Source organism: Anneissia japonica, unplaced genomic scaffold (assembly GCF_011630105.1).
Source record: "Anneissia japonica isolate Jap-2015-1 unplaced genomic scaffold, ASM1163010v1 scaffold2999_len715162_cov194, whole genome shotgun sequence".
In the NCBI taxonomy this organism is placed as follows: domain Eukaryota; kingdom Metazoa; phylum Echinodermata; class Crinoidea; order Comatulida; family Comatulidae; genus Anneissia; species Anneissia japonica.
Window position 1 is genome coordinate 515381 of NW_022754077.1, and position 21075 is coordinate 536455.

Here is a 21075-nt window from a genome sequence, read left to right on the forward strand (position 1 = left end):
TTACTGGGAAAAAAAATTAATCCAGAGGATTGAAAAGAAAATAAATAATAAAAACTAACATAAATAATAATATCTTGAAATAATCAGATTTATAAAAGATAAATAATTTCACACAAAAAAAAAACAAAGCAAAATTAAGATATAAAAATATTGCTAAATAAAGAAATGGCCAGGAAAATTGCACCAGATTGGATGAAAGATAACTCAGAAGGTTAGATTTTAAAGAAGGAAAGAGAAAGTAGAACGAACGATCGGTAGAAGAATGAAGTTTTAAAGATTTCAAGTTAGATCCGGAAATGAGCTTACTTAATTATCCATTTGTTTATCGAGTCAATTGCAGATTAGCATGGAGCTCAGTTATGCTCTATGAACTAGACGCATAATTTTTTTTTGTTACAAGCTAACTAATATTTGTGAAAACTTGTTAATTTTTAACATCAATAAATTATATTGAATTATTTTATTTAGAAGCCTGTACAGGTAGTACAGATAACGCATACAAAGAGTTATAGATCGCCCTCTACAATCATATTGCGCGTATCGAAACAATCCCATAATAACATTCTGTCTGAGCATGCGCTTTGTCATTTTAAATTCAGACTCCATGAAGGAAAGATGGCGGGCACGACGTCCTTGGAAGACATCCTTTCTTCTGAGGTTGATGAAAGTGCCGTGAGATCACTTGTCGGTTCTTTGGAGTCCCAACTAGCTTCATCGAGTACCCTTCCAACAAATACTGTAGTTACAGATACTCCAGGACGTAGCAACCATGCAATTATTACTCCGAACTCATCATCAAACAACGTGCAGCCTGTCCAGCCCGCCACAACAGCAATTCAAAACTCGCTCTCAAGCGGGGCTAAAGAGGTCGAATCTGGTGCTGTATTTACTACTAACAAAACGATCGTGTCTGTGGCTCCAATTCAAGTTTCTAACACACAAGTGTCAACTTCTGGTGTGATAGTCAGTTCAGACAATAAGACACTGCCAAAAAGTGGCCCTCCAACAACCTGTGTAAGGATTATAACGCTTCCAACCACTGCTGGAGGAACAGTTTTGGCAACTGAAAACAGCAGCAGTGCTACTGTAAACCTTGCAAACTCTGCCAAAAATATTATGAGAGCCAATAATAATAGAACTACACAGGCAATAACTCAACAGATAATTAATTCACAAGCTGTAAGTGGAAATGGAAAAAATGTTCCAGTTAGCAGTAGTACGACGGTTGTTTCTTTGGAAAGCAAACCAACGTTGACACTAACATCAGGAAAACCACCACCGGTAAAGTTGACTGTACGTGAGCAATTGAATATCCAACAAGGCACCGAAGCCTCACAATTTGTATCAAATATGCAGCCGCAAGTTGTGCAAAGTATTCGACCAAGGGCTGCTGTGAATCCGAGTGTTGTAACCATTGGAATATCAAACACAAGTTCAACGGCAACACGGGCGGTGACGCCCAATTCACCACAAGTGGTGGTAACGAACCAGGTCCAATCAGGCGGTCAGATACTGACCCAGCCAGTGAGGATTGCGACCGGCCAACAGGTGATTGCACCGAGGCCGCAAAATGTTCACATCCGGTTATCTGATGGTACAACCTTACCACCTGGAGTTGTCCTTATTAAAGATGGTATGGTTGTCGGCGGTGCAGCTTCTTTAGCACAACATGTTACAAATTCACAAGGAACTGTTTATAGAACTGTCCAGGTAAAATGCTCTGAGTATTTGAGGTCGTCATAAACAGCGTTATCTGCATGATGATGATAATAATTATGATAATTATAAGAGAAATAATTATCATAATAAATAAATTATGTGTAAACATTACATTAGAAGATGGCAATTGAAATAATTTATATACTGAAGTAATCTTTTGACTAATATAGTATAATTTACAAACAAAGAGCCTAAATGAAGTACCTATGTGATAAAAATCACTTTCTTTGTGCTATTTATTCTAAATAATTGTGCATCCCAAATAATTAAAAATCAACAACATGTGCCACACTTTCTAAAAATATCCTGACCGACAAAATTTAAAGCAATTACTAATTAAAAGTTCCGCTAGTTCCACTAACTACTAAAATTTGAATTCTAAACTTTCTGACCAGTCAGAATGAATGATACCAACCATGTGATTAAACAAATTTTTTTTTTTAATAATTGTGACCTACATTTTATCACTTTTAGTGATATGATGATCAAGATACTGTTATGGTAGTAATACTGTACCTACAGTAATTTTCTCGTAGAGATATTAGAAAGTCGCAAGAGTTTATTTTGTGTTTTAAAATACAGTAAAAACGCTGTCTTTGATTAGTTCATGATTCAAACAATAAAATGCTTACTGGGGCATTCATACAATGATAAATTAGTACTGATGAATATGTTTATATTGTTCATTGTTATTAAATATTTAAATAATTTTATAAATAATTATTTTATGTAGTTATTATTTTGTTCCTCCCTGGTGGTATTATGCTTAAGAAAATTCTTAAGTATAAATAAGCAGTCTATAAATCAGTATTTGTGTTAATTTAATAATAATTGTAAATTAGATCATGGTAAACAGTATTAAAAATATTTACTATAAAAATTATTTATTATTTTTTATTTTTGTATTTGTAAGATATTTGTAATATTTGCTAATACTTTAATTTTCCATTCTCTATTATTGACAGAGTCCACAAGTTTTGACACAATCAGCAATACGAGCGGGCAATACTGTGAGGCTAACATCACCCTCTACGCAAGTTCAACTTCGGCATCCATTAATACAAGGAAGTGCAAACAGCATTGCCACAAGGCCTGCGATGACTGTGTTAACAGCCCCCGGTAAGGTCAACCCGGCGCTGATTGGGGGCTCGACGGCCACTACTTTGACCTCCGGCGTTGTGGGGGTGAATACTATCATAGGTCAACCGTCGGCTGCGAGTGGTGTTGTGACCTTGACCTCTGCGAATATGGACAGTGTGAAAAAATGTAAAAACTTCCTAACAACTTTGATCAAATTAGCTGCCAATGCCAAACAGCCTCCCAACACTGTACAGAATGTTAAAGATTTGGTGCAGAATTTAGTGGTAAGTTTCTCAAACACCTTTGGTCCCTACAGGTTTTGAAAAGTAAAGGAAACTTACAAAGATTGATTTGAGTGTTTTCCATGTTTTGCCAAGGTAAATCTCGAACATAGAAATATGCAGAATGTATAAAAAAAAGGCGATAAAAATATAAAATATAAAAAAAAAGAAAAAAGAAAAAGAATAAATCAATAAGGCAAAATAAAAAAAAAATTAATTAAAATAAAGTATGATAATTTAGCATATAAAAAATTGCCACAGGTAAACATGAAACAAGTTCACCGTAAAAAGAATTAAAATTATTGCTTACAATACGAGTTCAGTTGGTAGAGTATCTGAACAGTAATCGGAAGGTTTTGTGTTTGAATAGTAAAAACAATTGTCAGTTAATTCATGAAACATTTTTTGTTTCATTCTGTTCTTAATTGAGAGTTAACAACTTGCCTAAGTATACAATACAATGCAAGTAATTCAGTTTGTTTTTCAAGTGTATCTAGTGTGTAATGTAAGGCCAAAAAAAATATATATGTTTTGTTGCCCTTCACGACTGACTGAAATTACGGTATATGCACGCAACATCAGATCTCTTGCGCTGAGCTGTCAAGTCACGACGAGATCTAGACCTACTGTAGCCTATTTTTTACTACTGTACAACTAGTAGTTGCTTGAATCAAAAAATGTATTCATTACCTTACGGTGTATTAGACAATAAATAAAAACAGGCTTAGGTCTAGCCATCGCTTTAAAGCCGGTACATGGCTCCGTTTACGGTTTTAGGCCAACCATGAACGAAATATTTTTCTTTTTTATTCGATTGTATTATGTATAGAGGGCGCTTGTTTGGACATTTTTCATAGCCAAAGTATGGTTTTGCTTGACCTGCCAGTGCTTGATCGTGTGTATTCGATACACACATTATTTTATGTTTCGAAGCCAAATAAAACATTCTTTAAACTGATTATTTTTGTTAAATTTATTTCAATATACACTTGGTTAGTATAATCCGTCATTACTATGAATATCTTTTGTTTGGCAAGCTTGCCATTGTGCCGATTACTAAAAAAAAAAAAAAAGCTGACCGACCAACCAATGATCTCTATTTTTCCCATTTAAGGGCAAGACAGCAATTTTTTTGGAGGGGCCTAATTATAGCATTATTATGATGCAGTGTAGTTTTGTATTTAGCAATGTCACCATTTAAGTCAAGTATATTTACTCAATAATAATAATATCACTTGCAACTTAGCATAAACAATGCAGATTGACCAGGATATGCATAGGCAGACCACATAGTTCACTCGGCACATTATGAATTATAATTCATAAATAAATAAACAACTATGTATACAAACAAATAAAATAACAAGAATATAATTAAGAGATTTGACTGGTTATTTAGTACACAGCCCAGATAAATTTGAGGGTTGTTTCTTTATTCAATGTAATACGACTGCACTAGGCATGAACAAACTAGGATTTAATACATATTGTATTTTTTAAGCGAACAGATAATTTAATATTTTAACTTTTTAAGTAAATTAATTATTAGCTCTTTCAATTTTAAAGTTGAACAAGTAAAAACTTTTGTTTTATATTTTTTTGAGCTACTGCAACAGAAGAATAAAATTAATTTTTTTTTTTTTTTTTTTTATACTCAGGTTCATACTTTTTAGTATGTTTATTAGCTTTTTCAATATTAAAATACAGTACAAGAAACAGATAGTCAGCTGAGGGAGTCTCAGTCATCAAATATGCTGGATATCTCACCAGCCTTTAATAGTAAACAGGTTCTCTCACTCTCTGCTCAATACAACGGCCTACTATTATGAATCGTTTCCAAGCCTTCCTCTTATCAGCATAGTAGACCTATTGCCATTTTAGGTTAGAATTGACAGATAATTGCTAAAATTATGTGTTTTGAGGTGTGATGAAAGTAAGTTTACACTGGTTGTTATTTTCACTGGACTTTAGTTTAGGCAATAAACAAAATGCCTACCAGGCTCTCTAACAGGTAATGTCGTGTTCAAAACTTGCAGCTTTATTTCATTAGGTACACTACATCAGTTTTTGATAGTAATTGTTAGTTTCAATAATTGTTAACAAAAAATTGTATATTGTGTATATTCTTTCTAGCCATTTTTTTATGTGACATAGTAACTTGTAATTATCTTTAACTTGGATTGAAACTGTAAACATTAGGAAAGCTGTCAAACACAAATTATTTTTCTTGTAAATTATTCATTATGTACATCATAATGTGTAATTATTCCATGGTGTGATTTACATTTATATTTTAATGTAATATATATTCAACAAATCTTTAACTCAAAAGCAATCATTAGTTCTCTAGACACCTATACATCACCTTTAAGTACTTTTTGTTGTGTAATTCACTCATCCTTACAGTTGTATTTAATGTCAATAAATTCCTACTTCATGTTACATTTTAGTGTAACATGAAGTTTTTAACACATAATGACCTGAAATAATTCTATCAGCAATACATTTATATTATATTGATATCATATATTTTTATATTACTTTCAGTATCATATCACTGATAGATTAGCATTTGGTAAATGAATCATTTATTGTATTTTAAGTGTATGTTGTTTAACATGATTTACGATAGTTGCATATTTTTTCTTGTAGGATGGAAAAATTGAACCAGAAGAATTTACATTGAAGTTGCAGAAGGAACTGAATTCCTCCCCCCAACCCTACTTAGTCCCATTCCTTAAGGTAAGAACATTTAACAAAAGAGAGAAGTACAAAAAGTAAAAATAATGTTATTGAAAGAATGGAACTGTGGGCAAGGAGCTCGCCTTCCAATCCAAAGGTTCAATTCTTGATAAATAATGTTTGGATATCTTATATAACAAGAAACAAATCATCAAACGTCATAAAGATACATTGTTAATATAAAGCTGTGATGGTCATAGATGAAATACCATATTTATTCGAATAAATGCCCTGCTTTGAATAAACACCCCTACCCCCTCTATAGCCTCATTTGGAATAAATGCCTCCCTCATATAAACACCCTGAGGTAGTAATTTTTTCCTTGAATAAATACCTGCCCCCCCCCCCACCAAATGACAGTAAACAAATCTAATGGAATCCGGCATCATTGTCAACACATTCTATTAATGTTCTATTCCACAGTAGGATTACATTTTTTCTAATATGGTTGGGATAAATAAGTCTTTATGATCATTCAGTAACACATTTTGACTGTAATTATGTGCTGTAGTTCCACATTTACAGTTAAATTATGGAGTGTTTATTTGAGTATATGTATCCATTTTATGCCTAAAAAAATAAACACCTTCCCTCGATTAAATGCCTCCCCGCCCCCCCCCCCCCAAAATACTTCTCAACAATAAACCCCCTGGAGCCTTTATTAACAAAATATGGTAAGCTATGATATGTAGAAGAAAAAACTGATTTATCCAACAGCCAACCTTGCTCAGATATTTGGTTCACTACTTCAGATTTATTTCCTATACTTTGGTTCTCATTTAAAAAAAACAATTATAACATTTTATTCATTCTTTTTTTTCATGACAGAAAAGTCTGCCACTTCTGAGACAGACATTAAAGGGGCCACTATTAGCCCCTCAGCTACCAGTGACCCCTGTCATGCCTCCGGGAATTAGTGGTTCGCAGCCTAACCTCATCACATCTCTAGCCACCACGGATGCCAAGACTTCTGGTCCAGCCAGCTCAACAAATCCACCCAAGACAATTAATCTTAATTTGAATCATGTTCAACTGTTGTCACAAGGAGCAGCTAAGGGACAGTTTATTACACCGCCTCCTAGGATACAAGTAAGAAATAAACAAGGATCTTATAATAACAAGATAGTGCACTCTGAGGTTTTACACGTAACAAAACAGAGTGTGTCAAATTAAAGTGCGCTGTCTTGCAAAAACAAGTAATTAACATTGGCATTTTGTATGATCGTTACTCCGATCGTTTACAGTATGATCGTTATTCCAATTGTTTAGAGAATTACATTGGATGTTTATAAGAAATGTATTCCAAAAAGATAATCAGTAGATACAGTATGGTTGACTTCTGGCTTTTATTAACTGATTATTTAGATACATCTGAATTTATCTCAGTGAAGTACCTTCGTCTAAAAATAGCTAATGCATATTCATCAGCTTCCTAGTCATTGATGATAGTTGTTTTAATATTATATTTTATTAATTATGAGTTTGACACATGACAAAGAAGCAACAATAATTGGAATTTAGAGTTAAAATATGTCTAGAGTAAGATAGAGCAGAGCCTAACACCAATGGTGGTCCACTTGTAACTCCCAGAAAATTACACATCTTTTAGATTATATAACTTTAACAATACAATCATTTCAAAACAAAAAATAAATTTTTTGATCCACATTACTTTTTGAGAAGGATGAACAACGAAATGTTTTACAAAAACAAACGTATTATATCTAACAAATTAATGGCCACTAAATTTCTTTTCCAGAAAATAAAAATTAACATCTAAGATATATGTTTCTTTTCAATTAGTCTCCAGTACCTTCAAGAGTTAGTGTACCAGGGCAGAGTTTGATCCAACCAAACACCCTTGTCAACCACATTCGGCCAGCCACCATAAATCCTGGTACAATGATTCTTAACCAGGCGGCAAAGATGCAAGCTATGCACCGCCTCACAGCCGCAGCTGCTAAAGCCAGCCCAGCAGCCACACCTCCGAGGGATAAAGGCACAAAACATAGTTTCAGGTAATTTTATATTTCTCAACACCAACTATGATATAAGTTGCTACTGAGAGGCTTTTAAACGTTTAGATAAGTTGCATAAGAAATGTACAGTGTCACATGAACTTCAACAACGCCCCAGCCATCATTAATAGGATCAGTACAGGTATTGCCGTCAATGTCAGTCATCATTATTTTTGTCACCAACATTATCAACATTATTATCACGACGAATACCACCACCACCCATCATCATAATTATCATTAAGATCATAAACATTATCATCACTACCCTTGCGGTTACCTTTATTAACATCATTATCCTCAAAGTCTGTGTCATCATCATGATACAATACAGGTATTGCCATCAATGTCAGTCATCATTATTTTTGTCACCAACATTATCAACATTATTATCACGACGAATACCACCACGACCCATCATCATAATTATCATTAACATCATAAACATTATCATCACTACCCTTGCGGTTACCTTTATTAACATCATTATCCTCAAAGTCTGTGGCATCATCACGACGAGTACCACCACCACCATCATCATCATTATTATCTGCATCATCTTATTCATTATCATCATCTTCGTTGTTGTCGACGACATCATCATCATCATCATCTTCGTCATTATCTTCATTATCATCATTACCATCATCATCATTACCACCATCATCAACACTATCATTATCGCCATCATCATAATCGTCATTATTGAGCATCATTATCATCTTCATCTTCATCATTTCTCTACTGCTTCCGTCCTCAAACACCTAGTTAGAATGTTGTCAATCAAGTATTATTTTCCTATACCCTATTACATTTCTCAAAGTGATTTCACATCTTTTGCCTCCACAATAGGGATGATGATGACATCAATGATGTGGCTTCCATGGCAGGTGTAAATCTCATGGAAGAGAATGCACGTATCCTAGCAACAAATTCGGAACTAATTGGAACTCAAATTCGGTCTTGCAAAGACGAAACGTTTCTAGGCGCAAAACCTTTACATACAAAGATTAGTACGATGTGTAAGTACACCATTCCGTTTATGTTAACTGTTGTGATATAAACTTTCATTTGCTGTGGTGTGTTAATCTTCACCAGGTTTACTTCTGCTTATGAGCAGAAACCAGTGCTTGCGGTATACCTGCTGTGGTGTCCTTACAGCTAAAAAATAGGAGTATTGCATGTAATCCGAGTGTTGTATGTGGGTCAGTGTTGTTGAGACACATTTTAGTGCCAATAAGATATACATAACTATGGAGCAGTCACTCTATAGAGTATAGGTGATTCCATTATTTTCTTTCATGCTCGAGGGTATGTTAAAGAAAAAAAATTGAATTTCCTTTACCTTATCCTTTGACCTTTTCTTCCAAAAATTGTCTCTTTAGTGGAATTATGTACCATTCCACTAAATTTTGTGAAGATCCATTCTATAAGTTTTGCATAATTTGCTAAGAGACAAACAAGGGGTGAATACATAACTTCTTTGGTGGAGGTAATAATATACTACATACAGTCCACACATCACAAGATTTCCCAACATGATATTGATTTTGTTATGTTATGATAACTTTTGTATTTGGTCGTGTACATGTATTAGGTGCGAAGCATGGTTTGGGTGAAGTAACGGCAGAAGTTGTGAATCTTATATCACACGCCACACAGCAACGACTCAAAGATTTAGTCGAGAAATTGGATGTGGCCTCGCTTCACAGGACAGAAATTTACAAGGTAAATTTAAGGTTTTGAATAACCAAATTTTTCAATTAGTTTTGTCATTTATTTGTTAGTCGTTTGTGTATTATTGTTAATGTTATTAGTATTTTTTTAAGCCAAATTTTCTATGGGCTACTCTCTTCAAATATTAGTAGAGGTAACTTTCATGTACTTGTTTGTATGTAAACTTATTTTTTTCGTTTGTATTTTTTTAAACGCAGACTGATTCCCGGTATGAAGAGGCAAGTGATGTGCGCAGACAACTGAAATTCTTCGAGCAGCTTGATACTCTGGAGAAAAAACGAAGAGATGAACAAGAGAGGGAGCTGTTGCTGCGAGCTGCAAAGGTACGACCTGGCTTGTGTTGGATGTTATGATTACTCAAGAGACTAGATAAATGTGACAATTTTATTTAAAAGTTTTTAAATAAATACATTCTCTGGAGCTTTTTGGCCAAGGGAAAATTTAGATTTTTTGAAGTACTGGGAAATGTTTGCCTTTCAATATAGGGGAAATGTGCAGTTTCATTTTCCTTTCTGGATCTACCATAACTTGATTTTTTTTTTTTTAATTACACATCAATATATAAATTTTTAAGTTTACAAATTTAAATAAGAAAGAAAATTCCCATTAATATATAATGCATTTAGTGTCTTTGTTCATTTGCATAGAACATGAAATTGGGAAGTAATCAATCAATTTTAGGAATTTTATAGCAAGATATCTGTAAATCAGTGACAAAAAATGTTGTATCTGTTTCTGGTTATAATTTAATAACCTATTTAAAATTTTGATTGAATTTTTTTAGGTTTTTCTGATTTTGTTTTGGCAAACAATATATTTTTAATCTCATGTGTCCAGTTTTAACTTTTTCCTAATTTTTTATGCAGTTCAGTGTAGTTATATCAACAGATGAAAATGTTTTGATTAAACTAAACAGTTTGGAATAGTATCTTGCAGTCTAGCAATTGATTGAATCCATGTTACATTTTTCAGAGTCGCTCTAAGCAGGAAGATCCAGAGCAGCTACGTTTGAAGCAGAAAGCGAAGGAAATGCAGCAAAAAGAGATGGACCAGGCACGCATGTACAATGCGAATATGGTTGCGTTAGATGCCATTGGACCACGAAAGAAAAGGAAAAGAGAATCACCAACACCTGGAAGCATTTCTTCGGTATATTTCTTCACATTGTTTTAAATATTTTGTATTCAATGTTCTGGAATAATGCCATCATCTGCCACTGACACTGTTAAATAATTTTTTTTTCTGTTTGTTTAGGGAGGAATAGGCTCAGCTGTGTTGACTGGCAGTTCCCCTTCTGTTGCAAGAACACAGGTAAATCACTAGTTAACATGATGCAAGTGCAATCCAAAGACCAAAAATTATAGTAGTGATAATCTTGTATATCATTTCGGGCCAAAGTTTGTTATATCAGTACAATATAAAGGTAAAGGTAGGAGAAGAGAGATCAGAAACTACCATATGATAATTTACTACTATTATTATTTTCATAAAGATCCGACGAGTGAAGCGAGTAAATCTGAGGGATTTATTATTTGTCCTTGAACAAGAACGAGAGACGAGAAAATCTGATATACTTTATCGCGGCTACCTCAAGTAGGGGATGGAGCTGTTTGCAACTGATTGACGAATGTGTAATAAAAATTCTGGGATTAACATCCCCACGGACTCGGCCGTTGAACACATACCGTAGTGGTTTTCAAGGGCAAGGACCCCAGAGTGCCGTGTAATATATGAGAAGTTTGGTCGTTACTTCTTCAGGCCAGTGCAACAGAGTTGACACCAACCGCTAAGCCAAAGGATTTGATACAAAGAAGAGTTCCAGTGTGTGCTAATGATGTGGAAAGTTCAGTAATGTGAAGAAATTCAATTATGAAAGGGTGTCAGTACATTTCTCTTTAAGAAGAGATGTCATTATAACAAATCCCAGTCTCATGGCTAAGCCATGCTTACTCATTGAATATTCGGCTTTGACGTACGCCTGAAAAAAGTTTGAAATGAAAACAGTGGATGATGCAATATTACAGCCCAGGTAACTAACTATGGGTCATAGGTCACGATAACACTGCATGAAGGTATTGCCACTGAAGGAACTCACTACTGTTAAGTCTCATGGATCGAATGGTAGAATATACAGTACTGTCTACAAGACATGACTCTTGAGCGAGAACGCATGAGATGCACTCAAGTGAAGCTGAAATGTATTAATATTAATAAGACTACGGAGTAGCTATACTGTTGTAGGAGGGAGCTACCGTCGTCTTCCGAACCGACGAAGAATCCAATATCCGGGCCCAGCTTCTAGCTGACTATAATATCACAGATGAAGTGTCAATTACCTGTTCATCCGGTGTATTTATCAGATGTATTAATTACAATTGTATTATTGTTTTTAAGGTATTACCAATTCTCCGCTGTACTTTTATCCAATTAAACCTGTAGATATCAAGATCACACGTTCATTAGCCATTATGATAGCGCTGTGAGCTGTCAAACTGAACAGTGATGTAAAAAGCCACACTCAAAATAGATTAGTAGTTCACTTCACTCAGACAGGTCGCCATATCAATTTTGCATTCATTATGTGAGAGTAGTCTAATATCTACTAGAACGAAAACAAATCTTTGTGAGTACCATGATTGTTATATGGAACACTGTATTCCATACGACAGAAGGGAGGTAGTGCAGTATGCATTTTCGTAGACACTATATTTGCAGTGATCACTTCATCACATCAGAAAGGTTAAACTCATCCTTCATAGAAAATGTCCGTGTTTAGTCAAAATACTAAAGCTGTAATGTGAGAGAGAATTTTTATCTGGGTTTTCTACTCCTGTTAAATTTATTTCAGTAAGTTCAAGTTTTTAGAAAACTTTGAATCTATTATGGTTTGTTGAAATCTCATTAGAATTGATTTTGACTTTCATGATGATCATATCTGATGGGTAAGATTTAACATCTTTAATTTGTGCATTTGCTTATGTGAATAGGGGTATAAAAACAAGAAATCATCTGTTATGTATTTGTTTAACTTTGTGATTTGTTTAAAACTGGTTAAAAAAAAAATCACCCACCTCATTTGTACATTTGTCATTGGCCGTGTAATTCTGATGACACAACTTAAATTTGCTAAAAATAGCTTCATACCTCAAAAATGGGGAAACCCCTTCTAGTAGATTTGATTGACTCATAGAGATTTCATAATGTAATTATTCTGTATATAAATTGATTTGAGGGTGTTAGTCATAATTTTTTATATCACACTGTATATCTAAAGCTGGGAAATATATGAAGCGTAATAGAGTATCAGGATCATGGAAAAAATGTATAGTTTAATATCTTTTATAGAGTTGAAGAAAAGGGATTGTCTATTTATTATGATCAAGAAAGGACACTAATTTTCTAGAGGTAGCTGGGTGAATGCTCAGCCAAACTATGTCTAGTAAAGTGTCTACTAATTTTTTATTGTGCACATTTAAAAAATCACATTGATAACATACATATCTTGCATGTTATAAGTATTATATGTCCATTTCTGAGCTTGGTGCCCTCTCAGGCCAAGCTTGTCTAAATTACATTTCAAACGTTGTCTAAAAGGAAATAACATGTACCTGTATGTTCATTGTACTGTATATGGTTTTTAATTTCCTAAATCTGGGAAGTGTTTTTTTTTTAATCTGAAGTAATATATTTTAATGTGATTTAGGCATTAATTCATGTTGTGTTATCTGTTATTGGGACATGTACAAATCAAATCAAATCATAGATTCATACAATCTCCAGTCTTTAGGGTGTAATTCCAGCCCAGCATGTAAATTCACTTCAGGTCTTATGCATTAAACCAGATACCCATTTATTGTCCTGGGTTGAGGGAGGCAAGGGTAGATACAGAGTCTTGTCCAAGAATAAGTGCAACTGCAGTAGGCTCAAACACATAACAATTTTATTTAAAAACCTGCTCTAATTACATCTACACCATATGCTTCCAAATAGTTTGAAACTATTTCTTAATCTGATAATTGAAATGCCTATGTTAACTCCTATAAGTAACTGATTTGTATCTGCAGTATATTTTATTCAGCTTGTAGATACTAAAATTAAAGTTTTTTGTCACTTTATAATTACAGACGTAACTAAAAGCAGTGGCAGATCCAGGCGTGGCAAAAGCAGGGGGTGGGGGGGGGGGGGACCTATCCTTGGCAGCAGGAAGAGAATTTCGAACAAAGCAAGAAAATGTTTATATATTCTTTAAACTTGACCTTCCTAGTGTAAGAAAGGGGAACTTCCAAACCATACACTCAGACCATTGTCCTCTATTACCAATCACCCTTACACCTCCCCCCCCCCCCCAATAGAAGGAAATATCCTGGATCCACTCCTGGAAAGCCCACCAGCGAGGCGTAGTGTAGTATTTGCAGTACACAGATGCTCAACCACCATTAAGAACTAGCCATGTTTCTTGATTGAAGCCCACTAAAATTGTCTTTCTCTTTTCTTTACAAATTTAGTACAGCATTGCTCTCGTACATAATTTATGTTTAAAAAAAAACCAATTATCACATTGCATGTTCACAATTCTTAGCATGAAGTTGGAATCTTAAATTGTAAATGTTGAAAAGAAGAAACACTGTTTCAAATAAACACTGGACAATGACTATGAAATATTTATTAATTAGATTGTTTATTGAATGATATATGATATGAATCAAAAATTATTAAAATGAAATTAGGATTTCAGAGATGGCAGTTTTTTGTCGTCGCTTCATCATACATAAATTATACTTTCGACAAGTGTAAAGGTTTTGCGCGGGCGTCAAGTTGATTATGTTGACAAGGTAACTTGAAGTTGGATTGCATTGAGGATTTGAACCACTCCGGGCATGATTAATCACTTGTCTACAATTGTTTGATTTCATGCATTTATTTAAAATCTGAAGCATTTATTGATAATGGACCTTTCCAAAGTGTCAATCAAAATTACATTGACCAGTCAGAACAGTGCCAGGAATAAGCGCGTGTTCAACAAACACACCTGTTGCCCCACGAAGAACGCACGTGTTTACGTACATTTGTGGGACCTTAGTAACAGTATCCAAGGGGCGGGGCTTAGTGGAAAGGTCCATTAATACCCAAGGTTTTCTTTTGTAAATGAGAAGCTAATAATTATAAAAATTACCCAATTTTAAAAGGAAAAGAGATAATTTGCATATGTGTGTGTCATGTTTATGTGTCATGTGTTTTTCACTTTAGTAGAATAATGCTGTCCATGTTTTTGTTTAGGTGGATCCATCCAGAGGGCGGGTCATGTTCTCTGATCTACAGTATCTGTCAACATTGTCAATTCCCTGATAACAGTGCAGCCCCGTCTTTTGTCCCCGCCTCCAAACCTTGGCTCTGCCTCTGTAAGTGTTACAATGTTGCGGACTAATACAATTGTAGCAAAATATGCTGCTCACAATTTCATTTATAATTTATATGAAAGATAACTAACTTCAATGGTGTCATATTTTTATTATACGTTTTTTAAAAATGATAGCACCATAGTAATTCTTCATTGGTAACAGTTAAGCTGATGTTTCACTTAAAAATAACGTGCGACTTGCCTGATGTAGGCACAAATTATATATATTTTTTTAAATCACTGCTAAGTGTCATTGGTCAAAATTGACTATTTTGTGACTTCTAAATATTAGTTAACGTGATCTATATATGGTACTGTATTCCTGATGGAAGATTTTTCTCTGGAGCTCCTTTTTCTCTGGCTCACTGAATAATTGATATAGCCCCCTCAGCGGTTGATAATAAACTTCGCTGCCATCTCAAATCATGTGATGTGATTAAGGAACTTGCTTTTGAAATATTGTTTGTCTATTAGAAACGCTTGATGTAATTGTTATTTGAATACACGGCCTCATTGTATGTGGACACATGGTTTAGTTATAAACACGTGTAAATACGAAATAAAAATATACAATATATCAAATACCTAAAATATTTGTAAGAAAAGTCGAAGGTTTATTATAGATCGTGTATAAATAACAGTGGCCTTGATTTTGAGTGGGGTTAGACGATATTATTGTTGTCAATATTCTTAGTTGATGTTATTTTTGAAAACCCAACATTAAATACGCTTAACATTTGATGATTTAAACCGTTTTGGATGTCCATGGACTTTGTCCAACTGTAATAATATTCATCCACATTAGGTCAAAAATGTTTATATTTTGTGACCAAAATACCCAACAATAATAGAAGGATATACAAATAATAATAATAACGACAATGTGTGAATGTATTACTTGAAGTCAGGCTCCAGAGGAAAACAAATTATACAACCGATTTCTCTAAGACACAAAAGCATATTTGACGTAACCATCCCTTTTCCCCCTGTTTTTAAATACAGGTATTCAAATATCTGTGTTCCATTAACCATTCCGGAGTTTTTCGTCAAATATGCTTTTTGAAAAATCAGTTGTACAACATATAATTTTTTTTCCTTCGGAGCCTGAGTGCTGGTACGCACGTATTCGAGTGTGTCAGTAATACTCGGCTGTAGGCCTATGCGTAGTCGTGTGTGGGGGGTAACTGGACAGGGATATGAGTAATTTTTCAACAACTTTCCAAATGGCAAGGGGAATATTGTTTTCCTTGGGTGCTTCTGCAAGTAGGCGGTGACCGCCCCCATAGATAGACCTACGTCTGAAAAAGTAATTGCTAAATTGAGCAGTTAACCAGTTTGAGTTGTTTTTCCGTGCAGCTTAATTGATATATAGGTTTGGGTTTTTTTTCCGTGCAGCTTAATTTGATATAATAGGCCGAAGGAAAAGTTGATATCAAGATCTGATGATTGCTGAGTGGATTGTCGTTGTCGTATAGGCCTAAACCATCTTAAAATAATGGCAGCTATCATAGGCCTAGATACCCGCTAGTGAACAGATCCGATTGATCGCCGTATGCTCCCTGGCATGATAGTAAAATATTAGCCGTTTCATCGATGTAATTACTAATTCCCTGAACCTCACTATCATATTGGATTTGAAATGTGTTTTCTTGTTTTATTTAAATGTTTTTCTCACTGTGCCTACGGTGTTCGTAAATGATATTGAATTTCTTTCTGGCATTCATTTTATATCTTTTCTTTCTCACGTACAGAAATACAAGGCTAAATTATTTTTGCTTGCGGGCATTTTCATGACTTATACCTCCACCTTTTACAAAATCAAAAACGGTTGTCAAACGGAAAACAGAGCAATTGAACACCGCCCTCTATATATTTAATTATTTTTTACGATACCATTTTATCGGCTACTGTCGACAATATTAATCGTTGCTGCTAATGCGAGTCCAATGCTTCGTTGTACTATGTTTGATATGAATACACGATGCGTGTTATGTTACATCACTGCGTATACAAGCAGAAAACCTATTGTATCCATCTATTTATTTTGAATAAATATAGCCTGGAGTATAAAAGCTGCAGTTACGGGATAGATAATGAATTGCTACCGCGGTAATAATATAGCAACATGACATTTTTACCCAATGCTCTTCCTTTGTACACTGATGAATACGTAGGTACGCAGGCCTACGTGATTAGGATTGAGGCGCGTTATTGATCTAGCGGCGTTAACCCGCCAAGTTGAAAAGAAATTAATAACATACTCCTAAATAATAGTTGGCATGTCGGTATGACTACCGCGGGAGGGGACATTTGAAATATAATTAACAGAGCAGGCTAGAAACAACGATATGTAATCATATGTGATTAATCATAATTTAATATGTAATAACTTTAATAATCACGTACAGGTGCTTTTACAGTAGCCAAGTGCAACTTTGTACCACTGTTTTAGAATGGACCATTCCAGAATATCAATCAAACTTAACTGACCAATCAAAACAGGACCAGGAACACGCACACGTATTTACGTACTTTATACGCTGTCGTTTTGTGGGACCTTGGCAACAATATCCAAGGGGCGGGGCTCAGTGTATAGTTCCATTATTATGCGAGCAGACTAGAAACAACGATATGTAATCATATGTGATTAATCATAATTTAATATGTAATAACTTTAATAATCACGTACAGGTGCTTTTACAGTAACCAAGCGCAACTTTGTACCACTGTTTTAGAATGGACCATTCCAGAATATCAATCAAACTTAACTGACCAATCAAAACAGAACCAGGAACACGCACACGTCATTCAAACACACGCGTTTACGTACTTTTTACGCTGTTGTTTTGTGGGACCTTGGCAACAATATCCAAGGGGCGGGGCTCAGTGTATAGTTCCATTATTATGCATACAGTCTTACAAAATCCATGTAAGGTACCAAATTTATTAATTAGTTAATCTTGGAAAGTGGTCTTTTAGTCATCATTACACACTATGTTGTGATCCTTCATATTAAAATATATTGGGAAAACACAACCCAGACTTTCGATGGTGATTAAATTCGCTACGATTATTGACCCGGCCCATATGCCTATTGAAAAAATATATAGATAAATAAACATTGTGCAATTTACATAGGCATAGTTTCATCATTGTTTCATTATTTTCTTGTGAAATACATAAAATGAGGCGGAAATAATTTGCCTGATTTTGCGCTGATACTGAATGATGGGCGGGACAACCACCCGTTAAGTCAACATGATGTTAATAGCTAGCTGGCTTTAACAATTGTGTGTTTTTATCATCCCTACCCAAGGCAAGAAACACAATACGACAATCGTAGGAGACATTGTTATGTCGACATTAAGGAAAATTGCTTGCGAGTTCTTCGAATGGGATATCGTAATATTGAATGTATTATGCATAGGCCTAGTGGTTATGCAACCATACCGACTATCGCTTATGAATCTTTCAAATAATTAAACTCATGCGCACACTAATCCTTTGCCCGTTGAGGTAGCCAATGGGTATGTTTCCTATTATCATGAATGGCTCAGATTAAACTCCTGTGGAACGAATGTCATTCACCGGTAACGATTTCTTTATTAAGTCGTTTCTCAAAAAAATATTAACGTAATACTGTACGTCATTATGTGTTGAGTGTGTTCATACCAGTTTAAAAATGTAAACATCCTGGTGCGATAGGCTGAGATTAATTTAATTATCTGTGACGAACGTGATTACGTACGTATCTTGATCTTGTGTCATTAATTACGCGTCTCTTTGAAGTGCGTATTCGTAATAATGCATAAAACTTTTCTTATGTTGTGCATGACGAAGACGTGAAACGGACGAAATCCGCATGTCCATTGTAAAAGTTACCGTATAATAACGGTTGGGATGCCATCGGCGTGACTTTCCCGTCGCCTCACTCCGCGTAATCGTCGCTCTCCGCGTAGTCAAATCGAAAGCTCCCTGACCCTGATATCGCTCAGTACGGTTGGCCTGTCTGAAGCAAATACGGCCTAAGCTGGGCTTTTAAGAAGCTTCAGAATTATCAAGCCAAATCAAATTTGCAGTTTAACTGTGACAATATTAAATTTCAGTAAAGATGCTTTTTGACCATTGGTACATACCATATAGGACTACATAGGCCTATGGGATAAGTAACATTCACCGCACTAAACTGAATTTATTCGCAAGAGGTAGCGCAGTTGTGGCTTACATTGTCACAACCTTCAATTCTGATTAGTCACTTGGAGTGAGCATCATGAATAATTATCCATAGCAATCCAGTCTGGTGTAAAAAGTACAGTCGAGTTGTTTGTCGCCATCTATGTTATGAATGTCATCGTAATGTATTATAATGAATATAAATTTACTTTTGAGCATAAACAAAGTCTCAATACGCTAGTAATAGGGAAAGGGAATTAAAATGTTGAAAAAAGATGTGTTTCAAGACGGATTTTGAAAATGGCGAGCCAAGGAGAATTGCGAACTTCGATAGGCATGGAATTCCAGTAACAAATAAACATTATACACTTGGGCGCCGTTTTGATTTTTCAGTTTATCAAAACAAAAATATAGCTCCATGATTAAACAAATGTAGTGTGGTGAAATGTTCAGAATGATAATGATGTTGCAGTATTGAAGTCTGTGGGATGCTGACCTGCAAGTTATGAACTAAACTATCCATTCGAATCTTTGAAGGAAATTACCGATTATGAGAATATTTCATATTAAGGAAATTTGCCCACAGAAAGTAAAAGTAGAATTTTACATGCCGCTAATTTTCTTTGATTACTTACTATTACTATCTTGTTTACCACAATTTCAACATGACACTAGTGACGTCATTGCGTCGTTAAAGTTCCATCAGTCTTTGAGGGCGTTGAACATCAATGTCATGCGCCGCTTAACAGCCGAAAACTTATCGGAATAAAAGTAAAAAAAGAGTGTAAGGTAAATTAAGACGTCGAAACGGACACATACGCTTACTATAAATACAGTATATCATCATCTTTATACTTACGGCGGGCGATCTTCCCACGCCGTGTACCGGTATGGCCTAAATTAACTCATTACGCGTTTTCGTCAGAAATTATGCGCACTGCTTATGACATGAAATCGTAAATCTAAATAGAGCCATAATTTATAACACACCCATAACGCATTGACAAAACATATCGGTCAGCATAGGCCTATATAACATAAACAAAACATTCATTTTGGGAACATTTAAAATGCCGATTGCTAGAGCAATTCTTCTTAGTAGCCAGTAGAGTATTTCATATGGCGTCGTTGATGTGGCAAACGAAATGAGATGATAGCAAGGCATAATAATTCTATTTTCTTTATCAACTTTATTTCTGTCAGGAAACGCTTAAAGGACAGGGTTGTTTTTCCATCTATCCTCGTATACTCATTTGTTCCAGGCCCTAGGGTATGGCCTTCTTACCGAGTTTTATACTATGATTCATAGTCCGTCGCAGCTGCGAGCGCTCTCGCAGTAACACAGCGCTATTCATATCCGTCGAACCATGAACGCCGCCGTAGGCGCGCTCCAGGCTGTGCCTTAACTTGTTTGCTGTCTGCTTTGTCGTTCGCTCTAATGTATTGCATTGCTGCTAGGCTAGCCAAGCAGAAGTACTAAATGGTAATGCTAGATGAACATCAGTCGTCCTTCCTTCAGGTAATCTTTGTAAGAGGCAGACATGTTGTATTTTTTCGACAAGACTACAGATTCAATCCTAAATGTATTTCAATTTAAAAGACGCACGCCTACTCTTGCAAACGACTACGTAGATTCTACTATATCTGCAATCTTATGAAAGCATAATATAAATTATTATATTGTACGGTAGGTCTCTGTGCTATACTGTATTGGTTGAATTAAATGTTAAATAAAATTCAAGATAGGATTTGTCTCATGATATCTACCACACAATGATAATACTGTTATGTACAATTACTTATTAGACACGTCATAGAAAAAGAAAAAAAAAATTATGGCGATATACAACTTGACAATTATTTACAATAATTAGAATACTGAAAAAACAACTATATATTTGTAAGTCTATTACAGAATACAATTCTT

General features: G+C 34.9%; 1 protein-coding gene across 1 annotated transcript; it reads left to right on the forward strand.

Moving 5' to 3' along the window:
• Window positions 1–577: 577 nt before the first annotated feature.
• Window positions 578–15552, forward strand: LOC117123037 (transcription initiation factor TFIID subunit 4B-like). The gene is made up of 11 exons (XM_033268845.1): window positions 578–1710; window positions 2685–3083; window positions 5733–5822; window positions 6651–6911; window positions 7626–7840; window positions 8693–8862; window positions 9438–9568; window positions 9775–9900; window positions 10550–10726; window positions 10832–10888; window positions 11070–15552. The coding sequence occupies exons 1-11, from the start codon at window positions 616–618 to the stop codon at window positions 11172–11174; spliced, it is 2826 nt and encodes a 941-aa protein (XP_033124736.1). The 5' UTR covers window positions 578–615; the 3' UTR covers window positions 11175–15552.
• The last annotated feature ends 5523 nt before the right edge of the window (window positions 15553–21075 follow it).

Bases quoted from the DNA above. Each gene is read 5' to 3' on its own strand.
- LOC117123037 (XM_033268845.1), top strand. From the start codon at position 616: ATGGCGGGCACGACGTCCTTGGAAGACATCCTTTCTTCTGAGGTTGAT. The intron at 5,823-6,650 runs GTAAGAACATTT...TTTTCATGACAG, and splicing joins ACTTAGTCCCATTCCTTAAG to AAAAGTCTGCCACTTCTGAG. The intron at 7,841-8,692 runs GTAATTTTATAT...CCTCCACAATAG, and splicing joins GGCACAAAACATAGTTTCAG to GGATGATGATGACATCAATG.